The sequence below is a fragment of the Vigna radiata genome, chromosome 8 (genome assembly GCF_000741045.1).
Source record: "Vigna radiata var. radiata cultivar VC1973A chromosome 8, Vradiata_ver6, whole genome shotgun sequence".
NCBI classification, from domain to species: Eukaryota; Viridiplantae; Streptophyta; class Magnoliopsida; order Fabales; family Fabaceae; genus Vigna; species Vigna radiata.
Genome location: NC_028358.1, coordinates 42,565,903 through 42,579,067, shown reverse-complemented (window position 1 = coordinate 42,579,067; position 13,165 = coordinate 42,565,903). Strand labels below are relative to the sequence as shown.

At 27.4% G+C, this 13,165-nt stretch overlaps 1 protein-coding gene across 1 annotated transcript; it reads left to right on the top strand.

Annotated features, from left to right (window-relative positions):
• Positions 1 to 8,487: 8,487 nt before the first annotated feature.
• On the top strand, positions 8,488 to 10,221 carry LOC106769952 (putative receptor-like protein kinase At3g47110). The gene has a single exon (XM_014655765.2). It carries the CDS (start codon positions 8,916 to 8,918, stop codon positions 10,116 to 10,118), a length of 1,203 nt encoding a protein of 400 aa, XP_014511251.1. The 5' UTR covers positions 8,488 to 8,915; the 3' UTR covers positions 10,119 to 10,221.
• Positions 10,222 to 13,165: the final 2,944 nt, after the last annotated feature.

The following is a 13,165-nucleotide window of genomic DNA, read 5'->3' as shown; positions in this document are numbered from 1 at the left end:
TTTCTTCCATTATAGTCCTAATTTTTGACAAAACTATTTTATTCAACAACAAAATTATTTTATTTTCTTTTTTTATTTTGACTTCAAGAAAAAATAAAGTAGTAGTGAAAATCATTACAGTTCTCTTCATCTGTAAGTCCAAATTTAGTCCTAGGTTTTCTTAAAATCTCTTTCTCTGGAGGTTTTCTTAAGTGGGATAAAAAAAATCACCTCTTAAAACCTCTTTTCAAGTGATTAAAGTAAGTTTTTGGTGATTTTAACCCTATTATAAAATTTTAATATTTCATTAAATAATTTAATATGTTATAATTTTATTATATTTAAATTAATATTTTTATATCATATTTATTATGTTATTAAATAAAATTTATAATATATAATTTATACAATTATTAATTATAATTTATTTATTAATTTTGTCAATTTACAAGAAAAAATTATATCATTTAATAAAACAATATTTTGGTAAAGTTCACATAAAAAAATGAAACCTAGTATTTACAATATTTTTTTTTTGTAATTATTAAATATATATTTATTTTATATATACATTATTAAAAAAATAAATAATTGATAGAATTTAAATATAAACTTAAGTTACACATTAAATAATATAACAAAAAATTCATAAATTTATTATTTTAATTTTTCAAATTGAAAAATATTTTATTTAGTCTTGATTTTAGATGATTTTTTTAAAAATTAAATGATTATCTTATATTAGCTAATAAAAAAATTAAATATATTTAATAGAATTTAAAAGTTTTATGTGTAATTTCTTTTTTATATAAGCAAATTTATTTAAATCTTTTATATTAGTTTAATTAAAAGGTTTGTTTATAGTTTTTTGACAAATTAAAAATATTTATATTTTTCGAATGAATATAAAGAATTAATTGTATTTTTTTATTTAAAATAAATATTTTTAAAAAAATCCGTAAATTAGTATAATTTGCTAAACTTCTGTGAATATTTTAATTTTGTAAACTATTTTAATAATTTTTCTTTATCTTTGTGAGTTTTTTTTTCTAACTCATGAATCAAAATCAAACTACTCGAAGAAAAACAAATTCACAAGTCTATCTATCATATTATCATTAAATTTCACTTTCAATATGTTGACAATGTTAATAATTATGATTAACCTGTGATGGTTTTTCGATTTGTACATTACAATTATTTAGTATTTAAAATTAAACCATTTTGACATATTGTTAGTTGATCATGTCATAAGCTGACTTTAAAATAATACTTTATCATTTCATGGTTGCCGGGGGAACATATAATTTGACTTTGATGTGCAAAAAGGATTTATAACTTAGAAAACAATAAAACTGGATTGAATTTTCTATGCATTGAATCTTCAATTGGAATATTCTATATCAACAAAAGACTATGGTTTAATTGATGAAACGCAACAACAAACTTTTAGATTCTTATTTCACACCCTTTTTTCCTATACACAACCCTTCTCTATATATTTTAATGTTATTGTTAACTATTCTCATGCTCAAAAAAATCAAAGACCAAAATAAACCTAAGTTGCTTTTACTTTTCTCACCCCTTCCAAAATACTATGTTTCACCAATCTAATTTAAACACAACACCGTCCTCCATAAAAATCTAAAACTAACTCGTACAGATCACATATATAGGACATGTTAATTAGATTAAATCGAAAACACAACATATCTTAAATTATTATTTTTTTAATTTATCATGCAAAATTATACTAAAACAACTCTTACAGTGTACACTTGCAATCATCGTATAAATTTTAATATTATGCATAAAAATGAATTTATTTATGCTCTAATTCAAAAAAAAAAAAAAGCTTCTAAACATGATTCACACAAGGGTAATTTTCTATTAAATAATCATAATTAATTCTGTTTCAAGAAATAGGTTGCCAGATACATTATATTTCTTTGTTAATAATAGTTGTATGAAAAAAACACGAGAAAATAATAAGACAAAAGATTTAAAAAAATAAAAAAAAATGACTCTTTGACACATTTAAAATTTTTACATTCATTAAACACCATTTTTACTTATTTTTTACTTTCTTAATTTTTGAAAAACTACAAAATTTTGCATTTTTAGATTATTTTACTTTCTATTATGTGTCATGTAAAATTGTGTGATGGTATAATTACTCCAAACAAAGGGACAAAGGTTATTCATAATTTATGATTCATTTGTTGCAATATAGTTTAAGATTATCACTTTTCTGAACAATTTACAATAAAGCATTACTTGTTCAAACATTCTCTGGCACAGGAATCCACCACATTGTTCGTAAGATCTGCTACATCTGATATATAAAGACAACAAAAACACAATTAATTTAAATATAAAAAATTTGTAAAAAACCTTAAAAAGGACAGAATCATAGTAAGAAGATAATAATTACCAATATCGACATCCATGGAGGCACAAGCCATGATGCAATCAGGAACAGCACTGGGGGGATTTCCGGAACATTTTGCACGACATGTAAAGACACATATTAGATAAGCAACAGCATTAGAAGGAGGTAATAGCAATGGTGCACATTCTAGTTCACATTTAGTAGCACAATCGATTATACTAGACGTAGATGGAGGACTCTGACTTGCTTTTGTTAATTCCACCATAACCATCATCATCATCGTAATCATAAGCACAATTTTCCTATTTTTCATCTCATTCTTTCTCATTTTATTTCCTGAGTCTACACAAACTATATCAAACTATAAAAGTCTTCTTCTGTCATTCCAAACAAAATTACAAAACATCTTTTTATAGACACGAATTGTATTCTGTTCTATTCAATACTTCGGTCAAACTTAATTATGTATTAAGTGTAATATAGAGTATTTAAAGCCGATTTTTATGTAAATAGTTTACTTTTCAATATATCATTAATCTGTATAAACCCAGATATTTTTCTTTTCACTCGTCTCAAGTTTCATATATGTTTTATAATTTCTAAATTAGATATTATCTTGCAGTTTATTTATCTTTTAAGATTAAATATGTTTTTAGTCCCTATATTATGGAATAATTTTGGTTTTAGTCCATTTTTAAACTAAGGTACAATTTAGTCCTTCAATTTTAGAAAACTCTGATTTTAGTCTTTTTTATCATTTTTTTAAAAATTTATTTGTTGTTTTAAACACGTTTCTCAGTTAACATTGAAACAAAAATGTGTCCAACAGTGAAAACAATCAAATATTATAATGAAACGTGCTTGAAATAATAAATAAAGTTAAAAAATTTGATAAAAAAAACTAAAACCAAAATTTTCTAAAATTAAAGGACTAAATTATACCTTAGTTTGAAAATAGACTAAAACCAAAATCGTTCCAAAATATAAGATTAAAAACATATTTAATCTTATCTTTTATAACATGTATAATAATAAAAATATTATAATAATTCAATTTTGGTTTAATAGAATAAAATATAAATAATATGGGGAGGAAGAAGCTAACTAAAGCATAGGTAATAAATATAATATAAATAGTAACTGATTTTAGTGCATTCAAACATATGTTTAATATATGACGCAACAACAAGCGTTGAGAGTGAATATATGTACGTTTTTAACTATATTGCATCTCATTGAAGTCATAAACACAAATTGATTTAATTTGCAATAATGCATATATTAAACAGGAAAATTCAATGTCCCTGATTACTATATAATAGAATAATAAAAAAATTAAAGATAAAAGTACTTTGTTTTATAGTTAAAAGTATTTTTTTAATAATTTTTTTATTATATCTTTATAGTTAAGAATATTTTTATTAAATTAACTATAACTTTTTTTGTAAAATATAATATTTTATTAATTATTTTAATCAGTTTCATTATAACACTCATTAACATTTCCCTATTAAATATTATATTAAATACAATATATTAAACTCTACATTAAATACTACATTAAAATAATGTTTTGCTCTCTTGGTTTTTGTCTATATTTTATTGTTCTTTTTTTATAACAATCATAACGATAATAAATTTATTATTTTGAATAAAATAACTATGAAATTTCCAATTTTGCTTTTTTTAAAACATCAGGTTAGTTTTATGGGTATAGATTAATTAAAAGTACAAAAAATATATATAAAAAATTGTTATAACATCTAAAATTTAATAAGTTACAAGAGTTATAAAATGGGTTAAATATGTTTTTATCCTTTAACTTTTAATGAAAATTAGAATTAATCTCTTTTCAAAACTTTAGCCTAATTTAGTCCCTTGATTTTAGAAATATATGAATTTAGTCCTTTTAACTAAATTTTGTTAGGTTTATTTGATGTTTCAAGCACATTTCATGATAGCATTTGGGTTGTTTATAATGTTTGAGACATTTTTGCTTCAATGTTAATTGATAAACGCATTTGAAACATCAAATAAAGTTAACAAAATTTGATTAAAATAACAAAATTCATACATTTCTAAAGTTTAAGGACTAAATTAGGCCAAAGATTTGAAGAGAGACTAATTCTAATTTCACTCAAAATTAAGGGAACAAAAACATATTTAACCCTTATAAAATTAACAAAACAAAACAAATTGTTTTAAAGTATAAGTATATAACATTAATATACTCATCAAAAGATAACAATAATAAAATATATCTAAAAAAGCTAAGGATTACTATTAAGAAGAAACACTATTTGATATCACCTTTTTTTTATAATAGATGTAGGACTGGGCAAAAAATACTTAACTGTACTGTACTATGGTTAATTAATTATATTATATTATACTAAAAAAAACTGAACCATTTATATTATAACTTAAATATACTATTTTATTGTTCAGTTTTAAAAAACTCAACTTAATAAATTTTCGGTTCAGTTAACTGCAGGTAACTGTCTTACGTTAACAAATCACTTCGTCCTAAAATAATTATAGTTGTTTTTTTTTAATTTTTTCTCTTATGTAATTATTTACAAGTAAATTTATTAAAAAAAAATTCTACTTTGTTACAAAAGTGTAAAACTTTGAGTTAATTTATCTTTAAATTTAATTTGTTATATGTTAATTCAAAGAAATTAAATTTAACTATTTGATTGTTAACATTATCTTTTTACGCATTCAGTATTAAATGAAGTTCATATAAATTGTACTAAATATATTAATTTTATTTTTCATTCTATTCATATACTTTTTAAACTACTAGAACCGCATTAGCTTTATCCATAAATATTTATGTAAGAAAAATAAAAAATAAAAAAATCTTTTTTCTATAAACTACATGAAATTTATACCTTAAAAATTAATGAGATGAAATTTTACAAACAAATTTATACATAAACTAATTAATTTATATACTCAAGTGGTTTTTTTTCTTTCTAATAAGAGTATTTTTCCTCTAAAAAAAGTAAAAATAGTATAGTAGTATTCAGTTAGTAGTTTAGTTTTACATTGTAGTTTAGTACAATTTACAATTCAGTTAGTACTTTAGTTTAGACTAAAAAAACAATAAATTACAAAATACCTTATTTTGTAATATATATATATATATGTATGTATGTATGTATATTGTAAAATAAAATTTAGAGGAAAAAAATCTACCTGATAAATTAGTTAAAAGATCATTTCTTGTAAAAAGATATGTATTGTAATTAAAAAAATTATTTAAATCGTACAATTCGGATTGCAAAAGAAGTGAACTGCATCTTCCGAATTTCATATTTTTTATTTTTTTGTATAAGAACAAATTTCAAAATATGTAATCTAGAAGATAATTCTGTCTCTCGTATCATACACTATAGAAGTATTTTTTGTAATAAAATCTTTTTCTAGACAACCTTAGAAACGTATTGTCTCTCCACTAAGGACCTGTTACGTGAAAATTATAATTAAGTCTATAAAAGTATCGTTGTAGTTAAAATTAATGTAGTTTATAATTCAGTTAGTAGTTTAGTTTAGTTTATATTGTATTTTAGTACAATTTACAATTCAGTTAGTAGTTCAGTTAAATTTATATTGTAGTTTAGTACAATTTAGTACCGTACAAGTTTAGTTTAGTTTGATAAAACAAAAAACAATTCAGTTCAGTTTGTCCGATCTATTTTACAGTTTATACAAATTAATTTTTAGTTCAGTACAGTTTCATTTGTCCACCCCTAAATAGATGCGTTCACACATATTTCTCATTTGTTAACATACACAAAGTAATCATGATAAAAGAAATAAAGAAAGACACAATAAACACCAAAAGAAAATGAGAAACTAATGTGCAAAATAGTTATTCCAAGACAATTAAATCATATCAAATATAAGATAAATATTAATGAAATATAATAACTTATATAAATACATATAAACAGATGATATTACACTTAATCATTCGAATACATGCCTCTAACATAGGACTTCATCGTAAATATATATTGAGTAGTATTTATACTCTGAGGGTTATCATTCTATTACTCGTAAGGTTAATCAACTTTGTATCTAACAAAAAATTTAGTAACTAAAACCTGTTGTCATTTTTTTTCTATTTATGAGTTGAATGATTACTAATATATCATTTTAAAAGATTATATATTAGTGAGATAAAAAAGTATATTTTTATTTAATATATTTTTCACGTAATACATATATATATATATATATATATATATATAAATATACTAAATAAAAATATTTTTTCTTTGTTAATCTTCCATATATACAATCATCCAGTTAAAAACAACGTACAAATTTCTAAACCAACATATGATAATGTTTTAAAATTTTACTAAAAAAAATGTATATATCAAACATATTCTAAAAATTCATATATTCTGTTAGTAATGAGTTAACTGTTAAGGTATTTTTTTAAAAATAACTGCCTATCTTAATAATACATATTTTTAGTGTATATTTTAACTTTTTTCTATTTCATTTTTAATTATACAGTTTTTAGACAATGTATAAAATTGTCATAGTTTTAATTTTATTCTTTTTTACCAGTTTATTCAATTGATTTTTATATTTTAAATTTGGATTAACTTTTTTACTAAATATAACTTGTATATTATTTGGTAATATTTTGCAGTTTTTTTTATTAATAGTCATAACATTATCAATTGATTCCGATGTTATTATCAGTGTATTGTTATAAAAGAATTAGGAAAAATGATATTTTGACACCAATTTTTGACACTATTTTGATACTGTACACGTGTTAAAATATGGTTGGACGATTTCAAATTAAAAAAGCTGAGACAATGGCATATTTGGAAGAGAAAAACCAATTTTTTTTTTTAATTTGAAATCGTCCAATCACATTTTGACACGTGTACAATGTCAAAATAATGTAAAAAAATTGGTGTCAAAATATCATTTTCCAAAAAAGGTTTAATACCTATTTTGGTCCCTCTTTTTGGAGGGTTTGTTCAAAGTGGTCCCTCCTTTTTTTCAAAAGTTCACTTTAGTCCTACCTTTCGCAAAAACTGTTCAAGTTGGTCCTTTTTGGTAACGGCGTTAAGTTCACTAACGGCAGAGCTGCCAGGTGTGTAATGTTTGATGATGTGGCATTGTCATTTGTTTTAAAAAACATATATAATGATAACATGTAAATGAATATAATTAGGATTGGATTAAGAAAGAAATTAGGGGTAATCCCAATGAAACCCTTCAACATCACGGCCACCTGCAGTCTAAACCCCACCTTTTCGTTTTCCATTACACCTTTCTCTTCCCCTGTTTTCCAACATCAACAGCAATATACCTCAAACAAGGAAGACCAACATCAACCAAGCTGAATCTCACTATACTGTATTCGGTGTTGCTCCGAATCAAGCAAGCCTGGGGTTGTTCCACGGCTGTGACGCATCTACCCTTCATGTTCTTCTCTAGGGTTTGAATTGGGGGTTTGATTTTTGGGTTCTGACTTGGGAATTTTTCCTTTGAGAGTTATGTTCTTGTTTCCCAATCGGCGTTTTGAGAATTAGAGTTCTGGTTTGGGAGATCTTGTGTTCTTGGTATGGTCGTGTTGTCGTTTGGAGAATTTTGGGGATTTTAAGTTCTGTTGTTCGATCTTGATATTGTTTCTTTTTAAATTGAGAATTCTTCTTTGGGATTTTAGAATCTGTTCTGCGAATTAGGGCTTTTGGTTCTTCCTATATGATTCTTGCGTTCTGACCTTAAAAATTGGGGATTATTTCCGACCCCACGTTTTGGGTTTCTGATTTTCACCCTTTGGAGTCTTGCGGTGGTTGCGATGACAGTGGGAACCATTTCGTAGTGGTCGTCGGGGTTGAGCGAGTGGCGTCGCAGGTGAACGCTGTCGGGGCGTTGTCGGAGACGAAGCCCCTAATTCCTTTTTTAATCCAACCCTAATTATATTCATTTACACGTCATCATTATATATTTTTTTTAAAACAAATTACAATGTCACATCATCAAACATTATACATCTGGCAGTTTTACCGTTAGTGAACTTAACGCCGTTACCAAAAAGGACCAACTTGAACAGTTTTTGCGAAAGATAGAACTAAAGTGAACTTTTGAAAAAAAGAGGGACAACTTTAAACAAACCCTCCCAAAAAAGGAACCAAAATAGATATTAAACCTAAAAAAAAAATTATGAATAGATGGATACTGTAAATAAAAAAGCATAATTTCTGATCTTTATATATATCTCCTTTGAAACCTACCGTACTGAAGACAGCACCTTTCTCCCCTCTCACTGTCTTTCCCTCCTTTCATGTCCATCCGAGGCATCTACTTTTATTTTTCTTCAGCACTGAAAATAACAGACATTGTACCTCCACCGAGGCCCTTCCCTCCTAAATTTCCCCAATCATTCAAAAACACAACCACACTCCAACCCCACCACAACACAAACCAACTCCACAAAAATTAGCATCAAACCACCACATCTTAACCATCTCTTTGTCAGAAACCACACACTAAATCCAATATGCAAATCCTCTGCCTCGCCATCATTTCCATCTCTTTCCTTCTTTTTCACAACACAAACACCATCGTCCTAGTCCAAGCCCTCACCTCACCCTCAGACATTGCAGCCCTCAGAGCCTTCAAGGCCTCAATCAAACCATCCTCCATCGCACCCTGGTCTTGCCTTGCCTCATGGAACTTCACCACCGACCCCTGCTCACTCCCTCGCCGCACCACCTTCATCTGCGGCCTCACCTGCACTCCTGATTCCAAAGCAATCAACCAAATCACTCTCGACCCAGCAGGGTACTCGGGCACACTCACCCCCCAAATCTCTCGACTCACACAACTCGCCACACTTGACCTCTCAGACAACAACTTCTTCGGCTCAATCCCCTCTTCAATCTCATCCCTCTCCAACCTCCAAACCTTAACCCTCCGATCCAATTTCTTCTCAGGCCCAATCCCTCCCTCCATAACCACCCTCAAATCACTCCAATTTCTCGACTTTTCGCACAATTCTCTTTCTGGGTATCTACCAAACTCCATGAACTCCCTCGCCAAACTCCGTAGACTCGATCTCAGCTTCAACAATCTAACCGGTTCAATCCCTAAACTCCCACCCAACTTGCTCGAACTCGCGATCAAGGCCAATTCTCTATCTGGGCCTCTCCAAAAACAGAACTTTGAAGGGATGAACCAGTTAGAAGTGGTGGAGCTAAGCGATAACGCCCTCACCGGTACGGTGGAGTCGTGGTTCTTCTCTCTACCGTCGCTGCAGCAGGTAAACTTGGCCAACAACACCTTCACGGCGGCCCAGATCTCAGGACCACGCCCGGACCGTGGGGGAATCGGCAGCCGCAGCAACCTCGTCGCACTCGACCTTGGGTTTAACAGAATCCAAGGCTACGCGCCCGCGAATCTCGCCTCTTTTCCCGTACTGTCATTTTTGTCGCTTCGCTACAACGCGCTACGTGGCGCGATCCCTCTGGAGTACGGCCAAATCAAGTCCATAAGGAGGCTCTTCCTCGATGGAAACTTCCTCCTCGGAAAGCCGCCACCCGGGCTTGTCGCCTCCGGCACGGAGGTTACCGGAAGTCTGGGGGACAATTGTCTGCAGGAGTGTCCAAGGTCGTCGCAGCTGTGCTCGCCCGCACAGAAACCAATCTCAGTTTGCAAGCGAGCCTACAGTGGTAGACCAACACCAATACCTGTTGTCGGTTAAAATAAATTAAAAATTAAAATATAAATAGATAGGTTTGTACCTGTTTTTTTAAAAAGGTATATTGTAGAAGTGCCTTACTACTGAATAAAAGATGATGGTAGAAGTGCAAGTGTTCTTGCCAAGATGACATTGACATTTTGAATTTTTAAATAATTTAGATTACAGCTATACCACACAAATGAGAACACATGTGTCTGATACAGTGTTGTGCATTGATTTAGTTTGAAAGGTTTAGATAGAAATTTGTTATGGGCCCAGCAGGGTCCACTATGAGAGGCCCATATCTGTTGTGGAGTTGAAGGAAGCCTCCGTCTCTTCCACCGACTAGCCGTCAAAAACGTCTTCTTGTATAATCTAATGGACCAAAAACAAAACCATAAATTATGACACTGTCTCACTTTATTCACTTTCTTATCACGTGGTCTAAGAAAAGTCATGTATTATATGCATAATCTCATTTTAGTTAATTGAACTTTGATTCAAATCACCTCGTACTTAAGTTAGACCTACTTTTTGACATCTTCACATCTTAGCTATTATATATGTTATAACTTATATGTTATATTATTCTAGTAGAGCGACTTGGATTTATTATGTGCAATTACAAAATATTAATGCTCATTTCATTTTTGAACGATTTTGTGACTATTAGTTATTTTGACTAAATTCAAAAGACACTACTTTTAAATGTGAAAAAGAAAAACTGTTTAAAATGAATAAGAATTTGTTTTCCAAAACCTAATAAACCACCTGTTAACTTATTTGATTAATTATTTTAAGTATTTTTATTTATTTATTTATTATTTCTTATGTTTTATATAAATTTTTAATTCTAATTAACGTGAACTTGAAGTTTTATATTAAGTAAAATATACTACTAGAAGATCCACAATCTTAATGTTTTAAGGTTTTTAATTAAGAATGATGTTTAATATCTTAGTTTTTTTCATCATTTTGTAGTGACAAATCTTATCGGTGTTTCTCATAAAAAAAATGTTATCAGTGCTATATTTGAAGTCTTGGACTATATGTTAAGAGTAGAAAATCATTTTAAATTTTATTATTAAAATGTCAAAGTTATAAATATAATTTCATTTAAATGAATTTTATTTTATATAAACATTCTTCTCTAAAATCTTTTTTCTTTAAAACTCCTGTCTTCTTTCTATGATTATAATACTTCTTTGGGTTAAATATGTTTTTAGTCTTTATATTTTGGGGTGATTTTGGTTTTAGTCTCTCTTTGAAACTAAGATACAATTTAGTCCTTCAATTTTAAAAAACTTCGGTCTTAGTCTTTTTTACCAAAATTTTAACTTTATTTGCTGTTTGAAGCACGTTTCATTATAGCATTTGGAATGTTTACACTATTTGACACATTTTTGCTTCAATGTTAACTGAGAAACGTGTTTGAAATAGCAAATAAAGTTAAAAAAATTTGGTAAAAAGGATTAAAACCAGAGTTTTCTAAAGTTGAATGACTAAATTGTACCTTAGTTTAAAAGATGAACTAAAACAAAAATCGTTCCAAAATATAAGGACTAAAAACATATTTAACCGTACTTCTTTCATCTTCTTGAAGATGTTAGTACATCTTAAAATTCTTGATATTAAGAGAAACAAATTTATTAAAAGAAAATTGTTTATAAAGTAAATTGTTTATTAATTATATAAAAGTGTGTTCATAAAATAATCTAAGTTGATGTGTATTAAGAGTTATTTAAGTATTTTTGGTCTGTTTGGGATATTTGTGAATGAGGGAAATTTTTCACTAAAATTACATAGGGAAATAAATTTTTGAAATTAGCTTATGAGTAATTTAAGTTTGAAAACACATGTGAAAAATCTCTTGTTTCAATGATTTTAAAATATTTTTTTAAAACATGCTGAAAAGTGATTTTTTAAAACACGTCTTATGTACTTAAATTTATTGTACTCCCATGCACGACTAGGAATGTATTTTTAAATGAGATTGTATCTGTATCTTTGACTTCAATTAAATATGTAGTTCTGTTTACATGCATGACTCTAATATATTTTTAACTAATGCATATAAGTGGTGTTTGGATCTACCGTTTCCTTTGCTTTTATTCTACTTTTTTTTGGTTGGAATTATTATGTGTATAATTTTTTGGGTTAAATATGTTTTTAGTTCCTATACTTTGGGGCGATTTTGGTTTTAGTCCCTCTTTCAAACTATAGTACAATTTAGTCCTTCAACTTTAGAAAACTCTGGTTTTAGTCATTTTTACCAAATTTTTTTAACTTTATTTACGGTTTCAAACACGTTTCTCAGTTAACATTAGAGCAAAAATGTGTCAAACAATGTAAACAATTCAAATACTATAATTTAACGTGTTTGAAACAGTAGATAAAGTTAAAAAAATTTGGTAAAAAGGACTAAAACCAGAGTTTTCTAAAGTTGAAGGACTAAATTGTACTATAATTTGAAAGAGGGACTAAAACCAAAATCGCCTCAAACTATAGGGACTAAAAACATATTTAACCCTAATTTTTTTAGTAGCAATGTAAGTTTTGTCTGGTATCATAATTCTTTTTAATAAATAACGTAATTTGTTGAGAATAAACCCTGTTTAACATCACAACAAAAAATTGTTACCTTGTTCACTAACTAAATGTAACTAAAAAAAGTAATTATATTTATTTTTATTTATACAACAATTATTGTTAAATTCACATTATATATTACTATTACCCTATTTTATGGTTGTTTACCCTGCAGCAGAGAATTATAACACATATTATATACACAGCGAAATACATTTTATTTTTTACCTTTTCTTACATGTATAATCTGTGTAATCATTACATAAAGAACGTTATTCATATGATTTTCTAAGTCTTAATGTAAGATTTCATTAAAATTGGATATTTTTAGAAATTTGATGGTGTAAAAAATCTTATGCAATCAGTTTATACAAAATAAAAATATTTTACATATATTTTTTTTTCAAATTAAAAAAAAAAAAAAAACTCAAGATCTAAGACATTAAATCTAAATTATATTTCAACTAATAAAAGCTATA